Genomic DNA, 24,320 nt, shown 5'->3' on the forward strand with positions numbered 1-24,320 from the left:
CAGAAATATTGAGTCATACTGCCATCCATAATTGTGAAAATATTGCTGGTGCAGGATTATGTCCCATAAATGTTCAATGGGATTCATGGCAGGTAATCAGGGTGGCCAAATCATTCACTCTAATTTTCCAGAATGCCCTTAAAACCAACCACAAACAGTTGTAGCTCAATGACATGGCACATTCTCATCCATAAAAGTTCCATCGTTGTTTGGAAGCATGGAGTTCATGAAAGTCAATGATAGGTTCAGTTGGACCAAAGGACCCAGTCATCCCACTCTATTCCATGTAAACACAGCCCACTCCATTAGGGAGTCACCACCAGATTGCACAGTGCTTTGTTGACAACTTCATGTGATCTTTGCCACACTTGAACCATATAATCAACTCTTACCAACTGAAACGGGGACTATCTGACCTGGCCACAGTTTTTGAGTCTTTTAGGGTGCAACCCATCAATACGGTCACGATCCCAGGATAGATGCTGCAGGCGATGTCATGCAATTAGTGAAGGCACTCACGTTTGTCATCTGCTTCCATCACCCATAGACACCAAATTTGGCTGCTGTGTCCTAATGGATACTTTTATCGTATGTCCCACTTTGATAGCTTCACCAATGCACTGCCCTTTTGTACCTTATATACACAATATGTACATATCCCTATCCCATGGCTATTGTCACCTCAGTGTATTTTAGGAACTAAGAAGCTACTGTGGTGGGGGGATCCACTGCACTTCCTCGTACATTACTCAGCTGCACTTTGTATCTCCTACTTCATTGCAAACACTTATGCAACTTGAGTGATTTCAGAGTACACTATCAGCTGTCTCTATGGTGGGAAAGTTAAAAATCTGCGTAATGTGAACATTAGTGTTATCTGGAATATACATCTTAGGAGTCCTAATGTTCTGATAAATTAAAGAAGCAGTTGATATGGGGTACTCTTATTCTGTGTTTTGGTTTACCAGGTGATTTCTAATTTCCTGTCTGATATCTCCTGGCAACCTTTTATAGACTTTAGCACAAGAATGTAAAACTTCACTCAGAATCTGGATAACCTACATAGAAACAATTTATGCTTCCATTGTAGTAGTACATGAACAGAATGTGATTAGAATCAATAATTTTCTAATTTATTTATCAATATATTTTTATCTAAGAGATTTTTAATAATTGAAGAACATGGGCTAAGAATCAAAAAAGTTTCACAGTTTTGAAGGTAGCTTACTGTTTTTTTTTCGCGCCATTAATTGACCTTCATGTCCTGTTCAGGAACGGTATGATTTATTTCTTATGGTGAAGCATAGGTCCCGCAAACAAAATTCTGTGGGTTAGCCAATCAATTTAAACACTGAAGATATCACAGTATGCTATAAATAATCATTACAATTTAGTCAGTGAAACAGGTTGTGACACCCATTCACTGGTGTTGTATAAAATATAGTTCACTGTATTTACCTTTAATTTACATTTTTACATGTCTTTGGCTTGTAACCGAATTGGCATTTTCTTTCAAATGCTTGTTTTGAACCAGTCACTGGTTCTGTTCCTGTCTCATATCCTTCTGAATATTATCTGCCAGCCTTTTATTTAGCAACTTTTCCTATGTACATAGGTGAAATACATTGATCAGTTTCATTTTGAGTCCTGATATGAAATATAGTTTGAATTTTTGAACAAGTTTGATGGCAGAGAACAGTCTGGAGCAGAGTGGGCCATCTCTTCAGGGAACTAAATATATGCTGTTGATTAGAAATTATCCATAGTACCCTTTCTTATCTGGTGATATATGGGAGTGAACTTCTAATGGTTGGAAGGTAAGGAAGGCAATTTGTGAGTTGTGCCTCAAGTGCATCCTCCATGAAAGAATCTGTGACTACACAAAAGCATTTTTTCTGGTATACACAAAGTCTTTTTTTCTGTATCTGACTTTTAGCAACTATACCCTCATTTGCCACTTTATTTTCATAAGACATTAAATTGGACCATGTCTTTGACAGTTTGTTTGTCCTATGTACAAGTATTGAATTCTGTCCCTATAGACGATTGCTGCACAATGTTGTTACACAACATTTAAATTATTTTGATGCAAGCTTTATTAGGCATGTCTTCATTTAGGTAGTGTGAGTTAATATCCCAAAAAGCCTCAAACTGTGTAAGATCACTGGATATTACAAATTGGATAGCAGTTTTGATGCAAATGTTGGTGGATTTACAGTATTATTTTATCAATGATAATGATGACTTCCTTGGCTGCGAATTGAGCTACATTGAAAAGCACAGCAACTAGCTTCTTTTTAAAATATTTATGCTAAGGTTAGTCATAGATTTTCACCTATTTTCAACTGACATATTACTATTATGTAATCTGTCGTCATTATGTTTACAACAACTATTTTTTAAATGCTGCAGTGCCTTTTCTTCTCTATTGTATTGTTTCAGTATTATGTAGACCCACATATCACACCCACTTTTACATATATGTTGTAAAGTTGTTCATACAAAAAGTATAGTACGAGGGTTGTACCAAAAGTAAGATTCCTATATTTTTTACAAATAGAAAATATTGCTTATTGTTATTAATTTGTGTTGTTGTTGTGGTCTTCAGTCCAGAGACTGGTTTGATGCAGCTATCCATGATACTCTATCGTGTATAATCTTCTTCATCTCCCAGTACCTACTGCGACCTACATCCTTCTGAATCTGTTTAGTGTATTCATCTCTTGGTCTCCCTCTGTGATTCTTACCCTCCACGCTGCCCTCCAATGCTAAATTGGTGATCCCTTGATGCCTCAGAATATGTCCTATCAGTCGATCCCTTCTTCTAGTCAAGTTGTGCCACAAATTTCTCTTCTCGCCAAATTCTATCAATACCTCCTCATTAGTTATGTGATCTACCCATCTAATCTTCAGCATTCTTCTGTAGCACCACATTTAGAAAGCTTCCATTCTCTTCATGTCTAAACTATTTATAGTCCACGTTTCACTTCCATACATGGCTACACTCCATACAAATACTTTCAGAAATGACTTCCTGACACTTAAATCTATACTCGATGTTAACAAATTTCTCTTCTTCAGAAACGCTTTCCTTGCCATTGCCTGTCTATATTTTATATCCTCTCTACTTCGACCATCATCAGTTATTTTGCTCCCCAAATAGCAAAACTCCTTTACTACTTTAAGTGTCTCATTTCCTAATCCAATTCCCTCAGCATCACCTGACTTACCTCGACTACATTCCATTAGCCTCATTTTGCTTTTGTTGATGTTCATCTTATATCCTCCTTTCAAGACACTGTACGTTCTGTTCAGCTGCTCTTCCAGGTCATTTGCTGTCTCTGACAGAATTACAATGTCATCGGTGAACCTCAAATTTTTTATTTCTTCATCACGGATTTTAATTCCTACTCCACATTTTTCTTTTGTTTCCTTTACTGCTTGCTCAATATACAGAGTGAATAACATCGGGGAGAGGCTATAACCCTGTCTCACTCCCTTCCCAACCACTGCTTCCCTTTCATGCCCCTCGATTCTTATAACTGCTGTCTGGTTTCTGTACAGATTGTAAATAGCCTTTTGCTCCCTGTATTTTACCCCTGCCACCTTCAGAATTTGAAAGAGAGTATTCCAGTCAACATTGTGAGAAGCTTTCTCTAAGTCTACAAATGCTAGAAATGTACGTGTGCCTTTCCTTAATCTATTTTCGGAGCTATGTTGTAGGGTCAGTATTGACTCATGTGTTCCAACATTTTTACAGAATCCAAATTGATCTTCCCCAAGGTCGGCTTTTACCAGTTTTTCCATTCGTCTGTAAAGAATTCACGTTAGTATTTGGCAGCCGTGGCTTATTAAACTGATAGTTCGGTAATTTTCACATCTGTCAACACCTGCTTTCTTTGGGATTGGAATTATATTCTTCTTGAAGTGTGAGGGTATTTCGCCTGTCTCGTACATCTTGCTCACCGGATGGTAGAGTTTTGTCAGGGCTGGCTCTCCCAAGGCTATCAGTAATTCTAATGGAATGTTGTCTACTCCCGGGGCCTTGTTTCGAGTTAGGTCTTGCAGTGCTCTGTCAAACTCTTCACACAGTATTATATCTCCCATTTCATCTTCATCTACATCCTCTTCCATTTCCATAACATTGTCCTCAAGAACATCGCCCTTGTATAGACCCTCGATATACTCCTTCCACCTTTCTGCTTTCCCTTCTTTGCTTAGAACTGGGTTTCCATCTGAGCTCTTGATATTCATACAAGTGCTTCTCTTTTCTCCAAAGGTTTCTTTAATTTTCCCGTAGGCTGTATCTATCTTACCCCTAATGATATATGCCTCTACAGCCTTACATTTGTCCTCTAGCCATCCCTGCTTAGCCATTTTGCACTTCCTGTTGATCTCAAGTTTTGAAACGTTTGTATTCCTTTTTGCCTGCTTAATTTACTGCATTTTTATATTTTCTCCTTTCATCAATTAAATTCAATATCTCTTCTGTTACCCAAGGATTTCTACTAGCCCTCATCTTTTTACCTACTTGATCCTCTGCTGCCTTCACTACTTCATCCCTCAAAGCTACCCATTCTTCTTCTACTGTATTTCTTTCCCCCATTCCTGTCAATTGTTCCCTTATGCTGTCCCTGAAACTCTGTACAACCTCTGGTTCTTTCAGTTTATCCAGGTCCCATCTCCTTAAATTCCCACCTTTTTGCAGTTTCTTCAGTTTTAATCTACAGGTCATAACCAATAGATTGTGGTCAGAGTCCACATCTTCCCCTGGAAATGTCTTACCATTATATAATCTACCTGATACCTTTTAGTATCTCCAGGCTTCTTCCATGTATACAACCTTCTTTCATAACTCTTGAACCAAGTGTTACTGTGATTAAGTTATGCTCTGTGCAAAATTCTACCAGACGGCTTCCTCATTCAGTCCTTACCCCCATTCCATATTCACCTACTACATTTCCTTCTCATTCTTTTCCTACTATTGAATTCCAGTCACTCATGACTATTAAATGTTCATCTCCCTTCATTATCTGAATAATTTCTTTTATCTCGTCATACATTTCATCAATCTCTTCATCATCTGCGGAGCTAGCTTGGCATATAAACTTGTACTACTGTGGAAGGTGTGGGTTTCGTATCTATCTTGGCACAGTAATGTGTTCACTAAGCTGTTTGTTGTAGCTTATCTGCATTCCTATTTTTTTATTCATTATTAAACCTACTCCCGCATTACCACTATTTGATTTTGTATTTATAACCCTGTATTCACCTGACCAGAAGTCTTGTTCTTCCTGCCACCGAACTTCACTAATTTCTACTATATCTAACTTTAACCTATCCATTTCCCTTTTTAAATTTTCTAACCTACCTGCCTGATTAAGGGATCTGACATTCTGCGCTCCGACCTGTAGAACGGCAGTTTTCTTTCTCCTGATAACAACGTCCTGCTAAGTAGTGCCCGCCCGGAGATCTGAATGGGGGTCTATTTTACCTCCGGAATATTTTACCAAAGAGGACTCCATCATCATTTAACCATACATTAAAGCTGCATGCCCTCGGCAAAAATTACAGCTGTAGTTTCCCATTGCTTTCAACCGTTCGCAGTAGCAGCACAGCAAGACCATATTGGTTAGTGTTACAAGGCCAGGTCAGTCGATCATCCAGACTGTTGCCCCCTGCAACTACTGAAAAGGTTGCTGCCCCTCTTCAGGAACCACACGTTTGTCTGGCCTCTCAATAGATACTCCTTTGTCGTGGCTGCACCTTCAGTATGGCCATCTGTATTGCTGAGGCACGCAAGCCTCCCCACCAACGGCACGGTCCATGGTTCATGGGGGGGGGATTAATTTATACATTGTTGAAAAGATTTCACTGTTGTCTTTTTTTCAACAGTCTCCAATTTTTTCGACACACTTATTAAGGCGGTGCTCCAAATTTTGTATTCCTAAGTCGAAGTAGTCTCCGGCCAACCTGTTGAGTAAGCATGTGACCTCTGCTCGGGCTTCATCATCGCACTTGAAGTGTTTGCCATCTAAGTGTTCCTTTAACTTGGGGAAGAGGTGATAATCGCTGGGGCTATGTCCGGACTGTACGGGGGATGGGGCATAACAGTCCACCCAAATTTCTTCAAAAGCTCCTGTGTTTGACAAGCAACTTGGGATTGAGCGTTGTCGTGTAGAAGTACTACTCCTGCCTTCAATTATCCTCTGCGGTGATTCTGGATTGCTCGCCGGAGTTTGGTCAATCTTTTCACAATATCTGTCTGAGTTTATTGCCGTCCCAGGTTGACCGAGCGAGGTGGCGCAGTGGTTAGCACACTTGACTTGCATTTGGGAGGACAACAGTTCAATCCCGCGTCCGACCATCCTGATTTAGGTTTTCTGTGCTTTCCCTAAATCGCTCCAGGCAAATGCTGAGATGGTTTCTTTGAAAGGGCATGGCCGACTTCCTTCCCCATTCTTCCCTAATCCGATGAGACTGGTGACCTCACTGTTTGTTCTCTTCCCCTAAACAACCCAACCCAACTCGTCCCAGGTTGCATGAAAGTGATGAGGAGTACCCCCTTCCAATCCCACAACACAGTCGCCATAATCTTTCCTGCCGGCTGTGTGTGTTTGTTTGTTTGAATTTCGTTGGTGGCGGTTAACCGGAGTACTATCACTGATTGTTGTTTTGTTTCAGCAGTGTAATGAAACACCCACGTTTCATCTCCCATGACAGCTTCTTATTGCCTCCGCCCTCACATTGTTGGAGAAACTTGCGAGCACAGTCAAGGCATTGCTCCTTGTGTCCATCTGTCAGCATCCGGGGGACTCAGCGAGCAAACACCTTGCAATAACCCAATGTTTCTGTTAAAAGTTCTTTCATTTGTGCCATGGGAAGCTTCAGAATTGAAAAGTTCACGGACAGTGACCCTTGAATCTTTGAGCAGCTCACTGTTGATCTTCTGGACCGGTGGTCTTCCACTCCGTTCTTCATCGTGAACTTTTGTGCGACCCTTGGCAAAAGCCCTGCACCATTTGCGGACGTACTTGAACGGTCATGCACTCATGGGGGGGTAACTTTCTTGCATAGAGAAACCGGATTACTGCTTCAACCTCGCACTTGGCAGTAGGGGTGATCAACAGTTCCATCTCTGACGGCTGCCATGTCAACACTGAGTGACGTAGTGAATCGCGGGTGGGTGGGCTCGAGAGGGGGGGTAACCACTGCGCACAGCAGTGCTGTCGGATGTAGCGTAGCACCTTCCTTCGAGGCTGTAGCTCATTGGGGACCTTACTTTTGGTACAATCCTCATATATTTGATCTCTAAAAGATTGGGAATATAGTGTTAGATTTCTCTGCATGTAGGATATTTGTAGTTGCTGAAAAAGTGTACAGAATGTAGGTGTGAACAGTTTAAGCAACAAATGCCATCCACAGTAATGACGAGTGTTGTCCTACTGTCTGAGCACATAATTATTTTAAAGTTTACACCTTGAGCCTCAAGGCAGTTATGAAACCTTAAACTCTAGTTTTTATTTTAATATTGCAGAAAATAGTGCTTCACATAAAGTATATGCAGGGAAACAGGAAAGAGAAAATGAAGATATCTACAAAAGAACAAAGAACATGAAATGTTTACACCTTTCAGAAGGTTTGTTGCTTAGCATGGATAGAGTCTTGAGGAGAGGTTATAAGATTAAAATAAAGTAAACTGAGAATTACAAATGTAGTCAATTTAATATCATACGATACTAGTAGAATTAGATTACGAAGTAAGATATTAAACACACAGATAAGTTTTGCTATTTGGGCAGCAGAATAACTAATGACAACAGAAGTGAAGGTAATATAAAATTCTAACTGAAAAAAGAAGGAAGTAAGACTGAAAAAGACACATACATTAATGTTGAATGTAATTTTAAGTCTTTCCTGAAGGTATTTGTCTGGAAGTTAACTTTCATGGAAGTGAAATATATATAATAAACTAAGATGAGCATAACAGCCTTGGAAATGAGCTATTCAGAAGAAAGTTAATTAGATGAGTAGAACAAGTACCTAACAATGAGGTACAAAATTGAATTGTAGGGAAACATCTTTATGGCAGAATTCACTTAAAATAAAAGGACAGTTGATAGGACACTTCCTGAGGCTTCAAGGGATAATTACTTTGGTCATGGAGAGAAGTATGGGGGCTGTAAAAATAGAGATGGAGACCATGGCTTGAATACATTAAGCAGCTTCAAACAGATGTAGGGTGCAGTAGTTATGCAGGTATGAAAAGAACTTTAACAAAATTGATTTGTGTGGAGAGCTGCAAACTTGTGTAAGAATGCTGTGTGTTATGAGCCTGTTAACTTTGTTCTCTAGTGAATGAGTGCATCTTTGCTGTTATAACAATGGTATTTATCCCCAGAAGTGAAAGTATGCCTATATAAAAGTTTACTAGATGGCTGTGCAGGTATATCAGATTATGAAACTCAAAATATTGTGTATGAGCACACACACACACACACACACACACACACACACACACACACACACACTTCTACTTCTTTCTCTTTCCTATTCCATTTGTGAATTCTGTGCTCAGTATCAGATTGCATTTTGCTGGTTCTACCATTATAGTCATTTTTCAAATTGTGTGTTGGAGGAAAAAATATGTTTCTTGACACTTCTTAGAACATGCATTCTCAGAACTTTTATTGTAAATCTGTCTTGTCTTACATCTGCCATTTGAGTTGGACAAGTATCTCCATGATGTTCTTGTACATACTTAATGAATTGATGATGAAATGCTCACTACTACTTTGAATATTCTCTTCCTCTCAGTTAATTGTACTTGGTAACAGTACTGAGTTGAATGAGTAATACTACAGAATCCATTGAATGAGGATTTATGGATGAATTAGATTTAATTAGCATTCTCTGTATGAATCTCAGCCTGACATTTCTTGTTCTTAGTGACAGAAACTATCCTTCTGTTTTCCTGTTTGTTTCATAAAAGCATAGTTTATTAAATGTACTGAACAAACGCTACAGGGAAATGGCTTGTCATGCAATGAAGGTGTCCAACACAGCTCTATATGAAATGTCAGGAACAAAAAGTTTAATACACTACAATCATACGACCAGAAAGATTGACCAGTAGTGAAATGGCTGGTGTTGTAAAACCAGATATTTCAACATATTTACTAGTAATCAGCACCTTTCTTATGGTGCTTGATAATTTTTCTTTGCAAAACAATCAAGAGTTGATAGCACTTTGCAAGAGTTGAAGATGTATTAAAAGTGCTTCTCGAGTACTGTGAAGGATGTTACTTCAAACTGAGGCTAACAGCAAACAAAAGTGTGAATTTGTCTCTTCATTAGAACAAAATACCACAAAAGTGTTGAATATTTATATTTCAACTAGGTGGATTATGTGATCATGCTTACAGAGTTAAGACTGGAGTGTAGGTTAAATCGCTGAAAAGCAATGTGTTTGGGAGTTCATTTTACACAATTGGTGGTAGATTCTATTTGCACTGAAGATTGATATTTCACCCTACTGTGAAAGTTGGATCTTTCGAGTGAGTATTTGTAATTCTTACCAGCGAATAGCCCCTGTTTCACATCCACAATAGTCGCGTACTCTGTGAGAAAAGCAATTGAAGTAAAGAGTAAAATCACAAATCTTAGCTTGGCTTGTAAGACATTCTATCTGAGCTTTAAATGCACACAGAAGTAATCTTATGGCAATTAAGGTAAATCATAGTAATTATTATGTCAGAATGGCCTGCAAAATGTAAAAAGTAAAGAAAGTGGTGACACTTCTCCATCACATGTCACAATGGTAGGACTATTTTTAAAGTACTGAATTTGCAAGCGTGTAGCTATAAAAGCACAGTAACAGCACAAGGAGAATGTTGCAGAAGTATGCTAGGTATGTCTGGTAAACAGTAGAAAGTTGTGACTGTGTTATTCCTGTTTCCTTTAATGCAAGATAATTATGAAGAAGTTGTGCTCTGATTACCTGTCCTTTTTCAAAATTGAGAGAGAGCGAGCTATTGTACCAACTAGCTGATTACTATGAGTTCTTCAAGTTATATGTTAGTGATTAATTATATTAGTCATGATAACTGGATTTTAATATTGAATTTTTACACACCATGCCATAGAAAATTTTATAGCTATGAACATTGTGGGAACTTCAACTTTAATAACATTATTATCTAAAAATTCCTGGCACATTAAAACTGTGTCTCAGACTGGGACTCGAACACAGAATCTTGCTATTGAGGCATAACAATTATCCGTTCTCATAGCTTTAATTTTATGTGTACCCTTTCTTACTTTCCAACCTTCACGTAAGTTGTTCTTTATACCCTCTGGGACTAGCACTCTTGAAATAAAAGGATATTATCAAGAAATGACTTATCCACAGCTTACGGTTTTTTCCCATAGTGCATCTTTTACTCTACAGTGGAATGTGCACAGTTTTGAAATTTTCTAGCTAATTAAAACTTTGACTTGCAGGAGATCATTGTGAAGTTTAGAGAGTAGGGGATAGGTACTCGCTGACTTAAAGTTCAATAAAAGGCTGACAGACTTGCCTGTATGCTTAGAGCATAAAAGTGTTGTCTACAAAAAGTAAGGTTCCCAGTCTCAGTGTGCTGCACGGTTTTAATCTGGTGTGAAGTTTCAAAACAGTGCACCTTCTACTGTTAAATGATTAGTGTTACTTTGTTTACTTCTCGGCAACAAGCAGATAATTTACTTTCACTATGGGATATGTAGAATTTACAAAGTGGTGTTATATTAACATCACTATTTTCTTGCAGGATTAAAATTACTGTGTGCAGTGTTTTCTAGTGAGCTTATTGGCATTAATCTCCTTATAATCACATGGGAAATTTTTTTGCAATTGATATTACATTACAATTAAATGGCAGTAATGCCAAGGCACCTTCCAGCGTTTCTGATGCAGGAGAACCATGCTGACCATTGAGTTAGTGACAATTGGCAATGGGTTCGCATCACTTGAGGTGAAGGATGAATATGAGGACTGGTCTCTGACTTGCCCATTTGCCTGTGAGTGGACAACTGGCTGCTCATTCAATAAGATCTGAATAGACATACTGGGGGAGGGGTTTGTTAGTTATCAGGAGCTCTGATGTTAGAGTTATTATGCAGCCCATCAGGTAAATAGCATCTGGAGCTGGAAAGAAGTCCAGTGTACTCTTGGAATGTCTGCCAGGGAATTGGGCTCATCCAAGATGTGGTGTAAGCCTTGCTTGTGGCTATTGAGGGTGCAGGGTGCAGCCATCTTGAAGTTTGACTCATATCAGCAGCAGTGAATCCTGCCACTTGGGTTCTAAGGCCGTCTAAGTTCGTATGGACAGCTGGTGGAAGTGGCGAAGACTGCTGGCCATGCTCTTGGAGTGCAATCAGAACTTACAATTTGTAGTAGCAGACACATAATTGGCAAGGATGTCAACCAGAGGCTCCATCGATTTTATGAGATGTTGCTGCAGATTTCTTTATATGTGTTATGGGAGAACTGTAGTTTCCCCTTTATAAGTCAGGAGTGCAGTAAAGACAGTACTTGTGGAGTGCACATTGAGGTTCTTTAGGTTAGACGATAGTTTGAGTTCCTCTCATGAATGCTTGTCGGTCAGACTGAAATCAGATTGCCTACAAAAGTAAAGGTATTTAAAATATCAAAATTTTGAAAGTAAATTGTCGAAGCATTTGTAATCAAGTCCCTGAATTTATTGCCTTCCGGGAAAGCTGTCTCGCTCAAATTATACTTGAAAATGAGAAATGGATGAAGCCCAAAGTAGAAAGCTCCAAAATATTTAACTAGTTATGAAAGTATATTAAAAAGACAGGTTAGTTGTCATAAGATGAGTGTTCATTACACTCAACAAAAATATTGTTTCTATCAAAGTCGAAATTTACTTTAATCATGATGTTATCTGGATGCGAGTAACTGGTCTAGGTGAACTTAAGTTGTCAGTGGATTTTTGTGCCAGCTACCTGATTCCACTGTAACAGTTGTAGAATCATTCAAAGAAAGTGTAGACTCACGGAAGTACCTCAGTCTTGTAAGACTAGTTGGAGGTGATTTTAACCTATCTAATATAGAGTGGAATATCCATGGATTCATTACAGATGGTATGCAACGGATAATGCTGAGAAGTAATTCTGAATACATTTTTTGAAACTCTCTTTAGCAGCTAGTTAACACACTATGGATATGCTTGAGACCCTGTAGCTACAAATAGGCATGACCTTATTGACAGTGTCAGTGTAGAGATTTGGATCAGTGATAATGGTTTCTTCATAGTGACATTAGTAAAGTTAATAAATCCATCAAAAAGGCCAGAGTGTTTTCATGCCGTAGAGAGCAGATACACAGTTGTTAGCATTCTACTTAGACAGTGAATGGACAGCTTTTAATTCCTACATGATCGACATAGAGGAATTGTGGGCCAAGTCTAAACTGATTCTAAATTCATCAGTTATAAAATCCACTACAGTGGTAAAAAGTATTTATTTGTAAGAAGAAAAGCACAGCCTGATTTCAGGACCTGTTTCCTATCTTCAGTTGCATCTGCATAACACCTATCCTCATTGTTAATGAAAGAAAAGCTAAACAGAACCAACAGAAATTCTTAGAGAGAAAACTCCTGTACATACATTAAAATGTGAGTCCGTAAAGGATGCAAAATAGTGCATCCCTGGTATACGGCATGAAATGTGATATCCTCTTGAATACCAGGCCTATGAGAGAGTCTCTCGAAGAGGAGGAGCTACATAAAAGGACATAGGTCGCCAATTAAAAGAGTGGAACCACTGTTGAATGGTATCAAATATAAAGTATTAAAGGCCCAACATCCCTTATCCCCATTACAAAACTTACTATGGTTCGGGCTTAAGGGTGTGCAACACACAGATCTGCATGAAGGTAGATAGGTGGTCATTTGAACATTGAAATGTCCATAAAAGTGGATTATATAGACTGTGCGCTGGCAGGCAAGTGTGAAAACACAGTGTAACCCTCGGAGTTAAGTTTGCGACTGGCCACTATTTTGAAATATTTTAACCCCAGTTATGCATCTGGTATATACTCACATAGTAATGTTTGTACAGGGTTTGTTTTTAAGAATTTGTGTTGGTTCTGTTTAACTTCTCCTATATTAACAATGTGGATAAGTGTTATTGATATATAATTTTGTAAATGCTCCTCAAGATAGGTCATGGGTCGTGATACTGGATTGTGCTTTCCTTTTTAGTTACAACTCTAATGGATTTTATCATTGATGATGAATATCAACAGTTGTGGGTATCCCATCAAGAGAAACATGTGACTGTAAATTGTGCTATGGAGAAGTATATACCAAATTAATGCATTAAGGATGGAAAAGACCCTCTGTGGTTTAATAAGATGCATGAAGAGTACAACAACTTTCACCATCATATATTAGTGAAAGATATCAAGAAAATTCTGGTTTACATAGAATCACTGAGCAGGTTAAAGGTTGCTATCCAGCCACTTGTTGACCTGTCTGGTGTGGCAGTAGTAGACAGCAAAAGGAAAGCTGGATTTCTAAATTTCGTGTTTAAACAGTCATTTATGCAGGAGGGTTATACAGATGTACCATACATTGACTACCACCCAGACCCCCCATATGGAGTCTTTAGTAATAGGAATCCCTGGCATAAAGAAGCAACTGAAAGAATTGAAAACAAATAATTCACCATTTTCAGATGGAATCTCAGTTCAGTTTTACAGCGAATACCTTTGCCATTTGTCACTTACTTAGCTAGCATTTATTGCAAATCTCTTGGTTAGTGCAAAATTCCAATTGAGACCCGCAATATTACAGATAAATATCTCTATATCAGTTTGTTACAGAGTTCTTGAGCATATTATAATTTGAAGTATAAGAAATTTTCTTGAGACAGAAAAGCTTCTGTACACAAATCAGCGTGTATTTAGAAATCATTGCTCATGCAAGGATCAGTTTGCTCTTTTCTTGCACAATATCCTGTGAACCATGGATGAAGGGCGACCAGTGGATTCCATATTCTTAGACATCCAGGAAGCATTTGACACTGTGCCACACCGTAGACCGTGAATGAAGGTCCAAGCATACAGAATAGTTCTCACATATGTGAGTGGCTCAAGACTTCCTAAGTGATAGAAACCAGTGCACTGTCCTGGATGGCGGGTGTTTATCAGAGACAAGGGTATTGTCAGGAGTGCCACAAGGAAGTGTGATAGCGCCCCTCTTGTTGTTACATGTCCTGATACATAGGGTGAGCAGCAATCTGCAGTAGTTTTTATATGACACTGTAGTGTAAAGGAAAATGTGGTTGGTGAGTGACTGTAATAGGATACGGGGTGACTTAAATGAAGTTTCTATTTGGTGTTGTGAATGGCAGCTTACTAACTGTAGTAAAATGTAGGTTAATCAAATGAAAAGGAAAAATAGTCCTGTAATGTTCAAATACAGTATTAGCGGTGTACTGCTTAACATAGCACATGTAGCTTCCTAGACAGCACCAAGAAACCATCACGTTCAAGTTTAATGACCTATCTGACTGGAGGATTGCGAATAACTGTATTTTACACCTTCATAGCATCATATACTGCTATATGCCTTCCATCATGAGCAACTGACTTAGACATTGATAGGTAGTCTTTGCAGTAGTATGAACTCCAGACTGAAACCATTGGGAACTCAACCTAATTTATGACAGCTGAACTGCTTCCCACATCTTGCAGAGTCTGGTTGAAGTTGTGTAAAGCCAGTGGTATCTCAGATAAATCCAAGGGTACTGAGTTCAGATGACCTAAAGGGTCATGCTAACACCTTCATGACTGTGGAAATTCTGACAGAATTTGTATGCAATGGCATGATGTACTGTCTTTCCAAAGGGACAGGGGCCTGTAGTTGACAGAGGAGGGAGAAGAAAAAGACAGAAGGATTGATGGCACTTAGGTCAGTAGAGCTCAGCAAAGAAATGTATGTGTGAGATTGAACATTAAATTACTGTATGGTCTGCTCATGGGAGACTAAAACAGTGGGAGACTAAAGCAGATGTGTTAGTGACTCCATTTCATTCCATCTAAACAACCTTCACATCACCGTACCCTCAGTAATTGCCTGAACAGAGACCTATAAGCAGGCAGGTTACATGCCACATAGGGTTTTTGACATTCTTGTACTCTGTATTGTATCATGCACAGCAACTCCTATCTCTAGATCTTTTTCTGTGATTCTAGTGTCCAATAGTGATGTTCCTGCTTTTGTAACAAAAACTGTGTATCTACTTTTGCAATCTGTGATATTCAGTGCCTCCTTCTTTCATCAATTTGTTGTAACCCTCAGCAGTTGACTGTGGCCAAAGGAATTTCCCCAGATCAACATATTCATGATCTACTTTTGATGAACCAACATGTGAAAAGAACAGTGCCTGAATGACCCCGTATATGGCACGTCACCTGAGCTAAGCACTCAACATCTGGCTGTGATCAGATAGTTGGATACAGTGGCCCTTGCCTTTCCTGAGCTCGACCATCTTGTAAATGACCAGTTCAAGATCTGACAATATCACAGTTGTGTGACATCCTGAAATTTTAATGGTGGTGAAATTCTGTCTCTACAACACTGCAGCTATCCCCAAAGTAGAATTTACTGACAATATTGACATGCAACTCTATGATCAGGAACTGGATTCCTTCAGCTATCTTTAACATACCATCAAAACCGCGATGAAGAAAAGGTCTTCTGCCACTAGGATTCAGTTTGGCTACTGTTGTGTCAGAATTGCCAGTTTGGTGTGATATAGTGATCTTAGCCAAGATGATGGGTATTATTCAACAATCCCTTCACACAGCCAAACAGTCTCCTGTCATAAAGAATCAAGTTCTGTGCCCGGGACAGCACAACACAAAGCCACAAAATGTTCTTCAAACACGCATGGCAGTGCTGTTCTGAGAACTCCATTGTGGTTCCACATGCCACAAAAATGCCACATATTTGTATTTGGTGATGCTTTCATCGTCGCATGTGTGATTTGCTTCTGGGGTTGACTCTCAAAAAATGCCATTTAAAGTCAAAACTCCAGGTAACACTATCCATAAAGACTGAGGCAAATGGAACTGCACGTATTGGAAATGAACTTTCACAAAGTTAAAGTGGCAGCATTGTATGTAAAACAAAACAGCGTTGTGGCTACACACAACTAATGTCGCTTCTACAGTACTGCTGTGATTCCAATAGCTACAAGGCAAACGTATCTCTTAACATTGGTAGAGTAGAGTTCAGCCAAAAGCTTGTGGAGAGTCTTGTGTCTTTCCCACTTCAACAACTTAGACAACATGTAGGTTACCTGAAACATAATTCACAAATATTGTCATACATGATTCAGGCAATGTGAATGCAAACTTCTATTGACAGCTTATTTATCACAGTTTCTTAACAAAATATATTCATTCATCACGTTCTGTAGATGTCAGCTACAAGGAGAATGTTCATGTGCAATGAGTCAAGATATATGATAACAAAAGACAAGTGATATGTAGAAACTTAACTGTACATTGTACTGATCATAAATTATCACTTTGCTGCTTAATGGTATTTTTGCTTATGACTAGTAAATGTAACCTAGTACATTACAAGCAAAGCCAGTTCTTTCAATAGAACAGTTGTTTCTTCAGTTCTGTTACCTGACTAGTATTTATCTTCTACTGGTAGCTTAATATTTACTTGGTTACATCAACATTGTTCAAAGAAAATACACTGTGGGTGGTGGTGGGGGTGGGCTGGAACACCCTCAAGGACAAGCTCATTTTATTGACAAGTGAAGTAACAGGTAATTCTTCATTGTCGGAGTATATAATAACAGATTCAAACCAAGTGAAACACGTGTCACAGTAGAGGTTGTCCAATCACAAATCACATCAATACACAGGGTACCCCCACAGTGTCAGTGATGCAGGCGTGTATTCTTGCATGCAAATGATCATTAAGGTGCTGAATGGCAGCCTGGAATAGATTGTCCAAGCATCCTGTGCTTTTTGTTATTTGACAATGGTTCTTACAGGCCATGGGGAACAAGCAAGTTCTCATTTCATTATGTCCCACAGATGTTTAGTTGATACCTTGAAGAACACATTGTGTTGCAGCAGCCCTACGTGGACACACACTGTCGTACTGAAAAAGCAAATCTCCTTCCTGTCGCAGAAAAGGTATGGGGATAACACCCTGTACAGTGTAGTGGGCACTGGTTACTTTACTGTGCAGAAACACCAAATGTGACAGACTGTAACTAATAGCCACGAAGCCTGGGATGGGGCCTGTGTGTTGTGGTTGAATGCACTGTGGAATATCCAGCTCATCAAGTCCGTGCCATAAACATATACATCAATCACTCGTATACAGACAGAAACCACTCTCATCACTGAAGACAACAGAGTGCCATTCCACTCTCTAATAACCTCTTTCACAACACCATGGTATCCATGCTCGGTGGTGTTGTTGTGTCAGTGGTAGCCCAGCCGTCATCTGAATCCTGCTGCTAGCAAATGGTTCCCAATGGTCCCTGGTGACACAATAGGTGCAAAATGTGCCCCGATTTCTTCCCCAGACAATATTTGGTAGGCCATCACCGCTTGCACAATGTGTCAATTTCGACTTGTGTCTGTGCTATGAGGAACTCAGTCAACAGGTGTGGAAATGCTCCACTGACCACTGTTGAAAGCAATGACTAGCCACTGGTACACTGTGCCCAAGATGTCCAGCAATCTGTCAATATGCCCATCCAGCTTCCCAGAGGCGCACTGTGCAACCCTGTTCAAATGGCTGAAGCTGTTCAACAGGAGTACGTACTCATTGGTTGGGTATGGTTGGACCCTATAATGAATGTTACAAACACTGTTCACCTCTAAACCCAGCACAATTACTGCCTGCAAAGTCAAAGACTTAGTGCTGCCTGACCACCGATGATTGTGCCAAATAAATCAGTAACACTACAACCGTGCATGTATTATACTCTGGTGCTACTGGACACAGTCATTGAGGGTGTTGCATTTTTTTCTGGCATTGTAGTTACTCATGACTGAAAAACAATAGAGGTCTGTTCACGGTACTTTTCTACTCGTTCAGACAGCTTTACAAAATTCAAATGGCTCTAAGCACTATGGGACTTAACTGCTGTGGTCATCAGTCCCCTAGAACTTAGAACTACTTAAACCTAACTAACCTAAGGACATCACACACATCCATGCCCAAAGCAGGATTCGAACCTGCGACCGTAGCGGTCGCACAGTTCCAGACTGTAGCGCCTAGAACCGCTCGTCTACTCAGACAGCTTTACAATAGACACACTACTTACAATGTGGCTCTCTCTTGACAATTAGTAGAAGGATTATCCACCTTCTAATTCCTTTGTGTCAAAGAACATAACCTTGCTCTGAGCACTACACAAGGAGGCAAAGTCAACATGAAAATTATTTTTTAGTCTTGTATTGTGCTGGTGTGAATCATAATTCAATTGAAATTGATTTTTATTGTTAGCAACAGAAAGCGTGAAGTGTGTGTATACTGGGAAATGAATATGAGGATTCCAAAATTGTTAAAACTATCTCTACAAAATGTGCAGCTATTAACCTACTCAATAAATATTCTGTATACTTTTCATACATTGCTCCAGAAGTTAATTCTGTAATAAAACAGTGTGTGTAAAAATAAAAAATAAAAAATACCTGTAGGTCAACACATTGTAGATGTGCTTCTGACAAAAACAGTTGAACAGAACTAGATTATTTTATTTGTGTTGACTCATTTCACACAGATGGTGGTTGTACTTAGTTTGTAGCCATGCTACACACTATTGCATTGAGCGATCAAGGTGCCTCATCCATATTGGTTGGTGCTCAGCTAATCCCAGGTTCCCAATAAAGTTCGTTGTAGTCAAATATCCTTACAAAATATTTCTATGCATGAACTAAATTCAGCTTAACAATAATTTTCAGTAACCTGTGAAACAGAGTAACTGGAAGGAGCCTCACGCAGTTGGAGATTCTCAGTTAATTTTTGACGTCGTCATAGGCCGAAGGTTATTCGTGGGCTATTGAAAATGACTGCTAGGTCGAAACTGGTTCAGTCATTGAAACTTTTTTTGTGAGTATGTGTCTGGTATAACCCTTACTGTTAAAAAATGCATCTACTTCTGGTTTCTGCCAGTAAATTGGCAAACATGAAAGAGCAGTAGGTTAGTTAGCTACTTAGATATTTGTATATTACAGTGATCATAATTGGGATCATTTTAATTGATTCGACTGTTGGTTCTTAGTGAAATATTGTATTAACCAAACAAAACACTTTTTTAGCTTCTTAGTTTGTAAAAAAGGCTAAACGAGTGTTTCATTTAGTTAATACAGTAATTGTGACATCTCGCTATGCTGTAGAATGAGTCAGTTATTTTAAAATTATACTACACTTTCTCAATGAAAATATTACAATGTGCTGACATCTTCATTTACATCTACATCAATGTGAATATCTTTAACATTGTTCTTAAGCAAACTGTTTTGACAGTTTTTTCTTTTAATCTTTTTAATGGTGATCCGTGTGCAGCAGCATGTGCAGCCATGCCCAGTATTACACATTCAAAAATTCTTCTATAGAGTAGAACTTAAAATCAAGCAAATACGATGTCAGTCTGTGTTTTAAATTAATTTTATTGTGTGTTACGTTCTTCACATCACTGGATATGTGGTCAAATATTGTCATGAATGAATGTCTGACACTTTTTTGTAGTACAATAAAACTGAGTGATTGATAGTGTTGGTCATTTCTTTTTCTAGTATTATATTGATGAATGTTACTTTTGTTGACAACATTTGTTACAAGGGTGTGAATATACTGTGAGGCTGTTGTCAGTATACCACACTTTAAACAGCTTATTACAAGAGGTTGTGTTGTGCACATCAGAAATTGGTATAAACTTCTGTTGACGAAACTGTTTCTTCCACAATTAAGAGTTAGCCCAGAATATGAAGCCATAATTAAAATAGGAAAAATAAGGTCATGTTTTGAGATTTTCGACACTATAATCCACTGCGTCATCTATAATCCAAATGCTGCAGAGTTCAAATGTGTAAGATCAATAGATGTGACTTCCAGTTCAGTTTCTTATCAATGTGGCCATCAAGAATTTAGTATATTGTGTTTCAATCATCAATTTCTCTTCATGCATTATTGGTAAGTACATGGTGAGGCCTTGTAAATTACAAAATTGGATATTGTGTCTTATCTCAGTTCAAGAGAGTCAATTTATAGAAAACCATTAGCACTACTCACCTACCGATGTGCATGTCACAGTTATAGTTAGCTCACATGATTTTGGTTCAAGTGTAGATGGAGCCTAGTCCACTATGTCATTTGAGAGTCTATTTAACCTGAATTATTTAAGACACTGAGCTGACTAAGTTTAAACACCAGATGCAGTTTAGTGCTCACTACTAACACAGAACTCTACCTACAACAGGTGAATTGTAGTAACCACAAAATTTTAAACATGCCGCTGCTTCATGGCATACAGTGCAAGTCTTCCTCTGAATGTATTGTCACTATTGCAGAGCTGATTCAGTCAAACACCCTAATCTTCCAGTCATTCCTCACTATGCCACTTTACCTGTATGGTTTTGACTTCAGTAATAAAAGTTCTCACGAAATGTATGTGAATCCAGTGTTATGTAACGTTGCTTTTTCTTCACATCTGAGATATTCCAAGTTTTCCATTGTGGAATAGCGTCATGATCCTCTACATTATTTACGCACTGTCAGAATTCGACAAACTCTGCAATTCTCGATTGATAGAAACTCCTTTTACATAGTACATAGCTGTGTGACCTTAGAATCCCCCTAGTGTGCCAGGGTAAATTTTTCTAAGTGATCTTCCTGTAGAAAATATATGCAGTGAAGTGTAAACATTACAACAGGATCACTAGAACAAGTTTTAGAAAGAAAGGATATTTCCTCTCTTAATTCTCAAATATCATTCTCTTGTAAATAACTTTCATAATTAAGTTAAAGAGGTGTTACTTATAATTTAATTCTTGGATTTTAATATTGTATTTAGCAGGGGTATGTATTTTTTGATTCAATAGCACATGGAATGATAAAGTTCACTCAAATGTGTTTGTGGGAATTAGCCATCTTTAATGTTTTCTGTTACTTTATACCAGACATTGTAAACATTGTAAAAGCATTTTTACCTTTAACAGTTTGGTGTCTGCATCCACTGTGTCTTTCCTCCTTTTTGGTCAGAAGCTTCCTTTTGTGTAAATGCACTGCTGGCTGTTTGAAAGTTCATACTTCAGCCATTAATCAGATAAATAATTTTCTTCACAGAGATTTTCGAGGTAATGAGCTCAAGAATTTTCCTCAAGTCTTTCCTTGAGATGCACTACTGTGTATATGACTAGAATCAGCAATTAACTTGTATTTACAGTTGGCCATTTATTGCTTATCAGAGGCAATAATACCTATATTTCAATCTCATAATCCGATTCTGTTAAAATTTAATATTAGGGAAATTACTTACTTTTAAAATACTATCATTTTATGTCACGAGTTTGTTAGGTCTTTCTTTATTATTCCATGTATTCTATTGAATTTAACATGTTGGTACTCATTTTTTGTGACTTTTTCTCTTGTAGAGCATAATGTGAAGAAATATTTATGTACTGCAACAGATAAAATTTCTGCACACTAATAATTATAACACCATTATTTTGTGCTATTTTAGATCACTGGATGAAAAGAATTGGTAATGTGAGTGTGAAATACATCTCACCAGCAGTTTTCTCCAGCAAGGCCCTGAAGCAGGAAAATAGTGACTTTCATATGCAAATTGCACAAAACTGTTGCCCACGGTGTGGAAAAGTTTACGGTAACAAGGGTAACCTTATGCGACACCTCAAGTTTGAGTGTGGTGTGGCACCGATGTTCAGTTGTCCATATTGCCAGACACGGTGGAAGCGTAAGGATAATATGGAAGTGCACATTAGGACTTTACACATGAGGGAGAGTATTTAGTTGTTAGAATGTCAGAAAGTATTCTCTGTATCTTCCATAATATTTGTACCTGTGTGAAGACTCATGAGATTTATATTTTCATGTAAGACAGTGGTAATGGAAGATTAATCTAACTGGTTCGTTGGTTGGTTGGTTGGTTGGTTGGTTGGTTTGTTTGTTGGATTGTGTTGGTGAATGATTGTGCTTCCAATTGTAAGTTAAGAACTGCATGCATGAGTGATGCTTTCATTCAGCAATGTATTTCAGACAATTGGCAAAGATCTCTCTCTGGTGAAGGATTAGTTACACATTAGTGAGCATAGTGCCAAATTTTTGTCAGGTTCCTGAACATAGTGATGGTTACAAAACTAAAACTATTAAGACAAGTTGGGAGTTATATATCTGGATCTCAGTGAATACATAACATAACTGGTTACACATGAAGATTTTGTTTCAGAGCTTAAGTTGAATGTGTTGTCCAAATCAACATCAGTCCTGTTATGTGTCAAGCTTTTATATGTATGTCTAAGCATTGCACATCATTTACTCTGAATAATGTTAAATCTTTTCATGTGATAACAAACTTAATGTGAGATTCAGTTTGTAATAGGTAGTTGCTTTTTTTAAATAAAATAATTTGTTATTTGATAAACTTCTGTTGTGATATTTGTGTGTATCTGTGAATATTTGTGTTTGATTAGAAAAGCAATTGTGTTAAACCAATATTTTTGTATCACTGTGAGTTACGGATTAATTTTAATATTTGTGCAAACTGTGTAAATAGTAGTGTACTAATGCCTGATTTCTGACATGCTGTTATATGAAGATAAGTCAACTTTTCAGTTACCAGTTCATTGGTCTTCTAAATAGTTTCTTTCATTTCCTTGTTATAGTAATTGTTACTTAATTCATGTACACACACGGTGAATCCTCATGCAAAAGGTTCCGCAACCTGACCAACACTTAAGTTATTGCTGAAGTCTTCTTTGGATCTGTGGTGCCATGTTCCAATAAAAAAAGGGGATAAGCAGCTAGATTACTTGAACTTTATGACCCAGTAACAGTGGCATAAAGGCACTGTCAGTTTCTGTGAGTTTCCTAATGTGTGGAACTTTATCAGCTGGAACAAGAAGCGATAACAACTTGCACATAGTTATGCTTTAAATGTTCTATTGTTAAGGTTCCTGGCCAAGTGTTAATTAAGAAATGGGCTAAGAAAAATTGGCATTAATATATTTTGGATCACACAGTAAAGCATTTTTGGATTACTAATCACATCACATTTTAGTTGTACTATAGTCTCCAGCTGCCGCCACAATCTGGTGAGACTTTTGCTATGTCACAGGAATTAAGGTGATACTGATGTAACTCAGTCAGCACATAAATGAAGTTTGGAAAGGAGGGAGAGGTCACTCAAACCACAGATTGAGAGGAACCAGATTTGTGGTGAGTACCTTTTAACCTGATTGGTAAATGATCTGCCCTCCCTTTCCAAGCTTATTTATCCAATCCTAACCAATCCTCTTTTCTCCCTGAGAAAGGAAAACACAAGTACGAAACCTAGGAACAGTCTTTTTTTCTATTTTTAAGGTTTTATTTTTAAGTACATAGAATTTCTGTTATTTTGTCAAAAACTGACATTTTGAGCTTGTGGCTGTGTACAAAATATAGGTTGACTCTTACACTGAAGATTACAGAAACCTGCCACTTTTTACAATGCTGTTTATTTATGTAAACAGCACCGTTACCAGTTTCAAACTGATTGGTTCATCTTCAGATGGCTAGTTCGCATTTTACAGTACATTTCGTGTCTTGTTTCCCCACCAGACGAACCTTGCTTGGGGTGGTGATGCCAGCAAAGAGTATCACATATCGCCATCTTTGTGTACATACCTCCATGTGATGAAACTTCTCAGTGTGTAACTGGTGTGTGTGTGTGTGCATATATATACACACATATCTAAAAACAAAGATGATGTGACTTACCAAACGAAAGCGCTGGCAGGTTGATAGACACACAAACAAACACAAACATACACACAAAATTCAAGCTTTCGCAACCAACGGTTGCTTCATCAGGAAAGAGGGAAGGAGAGGGAAAGACGAAAGGATGTGGGTTTTAAGGGAGAGGGTAAGGAGTCATTCCAATCTCACACACACACACAAAAAGTGCATTATACAGTTTTCGATGCTGCAAGATGATAAGCAACATACACTGGAATGTAATGGTGCGTATTCTTCATTGGCATTGCCACC

At 38.3% G+C, this 24,320-nt stretch overlaps 1 protein-coding gene across 1 annotated transcript in view; it reads left to right on the plus strand.

The window, feature by feature from the left end:
• The window catches only part of LOC126253567 (zinc finger protein 672-like), a 167,523-nt gene extending 144,807 nt beyond the window's left edge, over positions 1-22,716 (plus strand). The window contains exons 4-5 of the mRNA XM_049954987.1: positions 21,272-21,409; positions 21,796-22,716. Coding sequence (XP_049810944.1) covers positions 21,272-21,409; positions 21,796-22,085 — 428 coding nt within the window. The 3' untranslated portion in view covers positions 22,086-22,716. The remainder of the gene's footprint in view (positions 1-21,271; positions 21,410-21,795) is intronic.
• Positions 22,717-24,320: the final 1,604 nt, after the last annotated feature.

The sequence above is a fragment of the Schistocerca nitens genome, chromosome 4 (assembly GCF_023898315.1).
Source record: "Schistocerca nitens isolate TAMUIC-IGC-003100 chromosome 4, iqSchNite1.1, whole genome shotgun sequence".
Lineage (NCBI taxonomy): Eukaryota > Metazoa > Arthropoda > Insecta > Orthoptera > Acrididae > Schistocerca > Schistocerca nitens.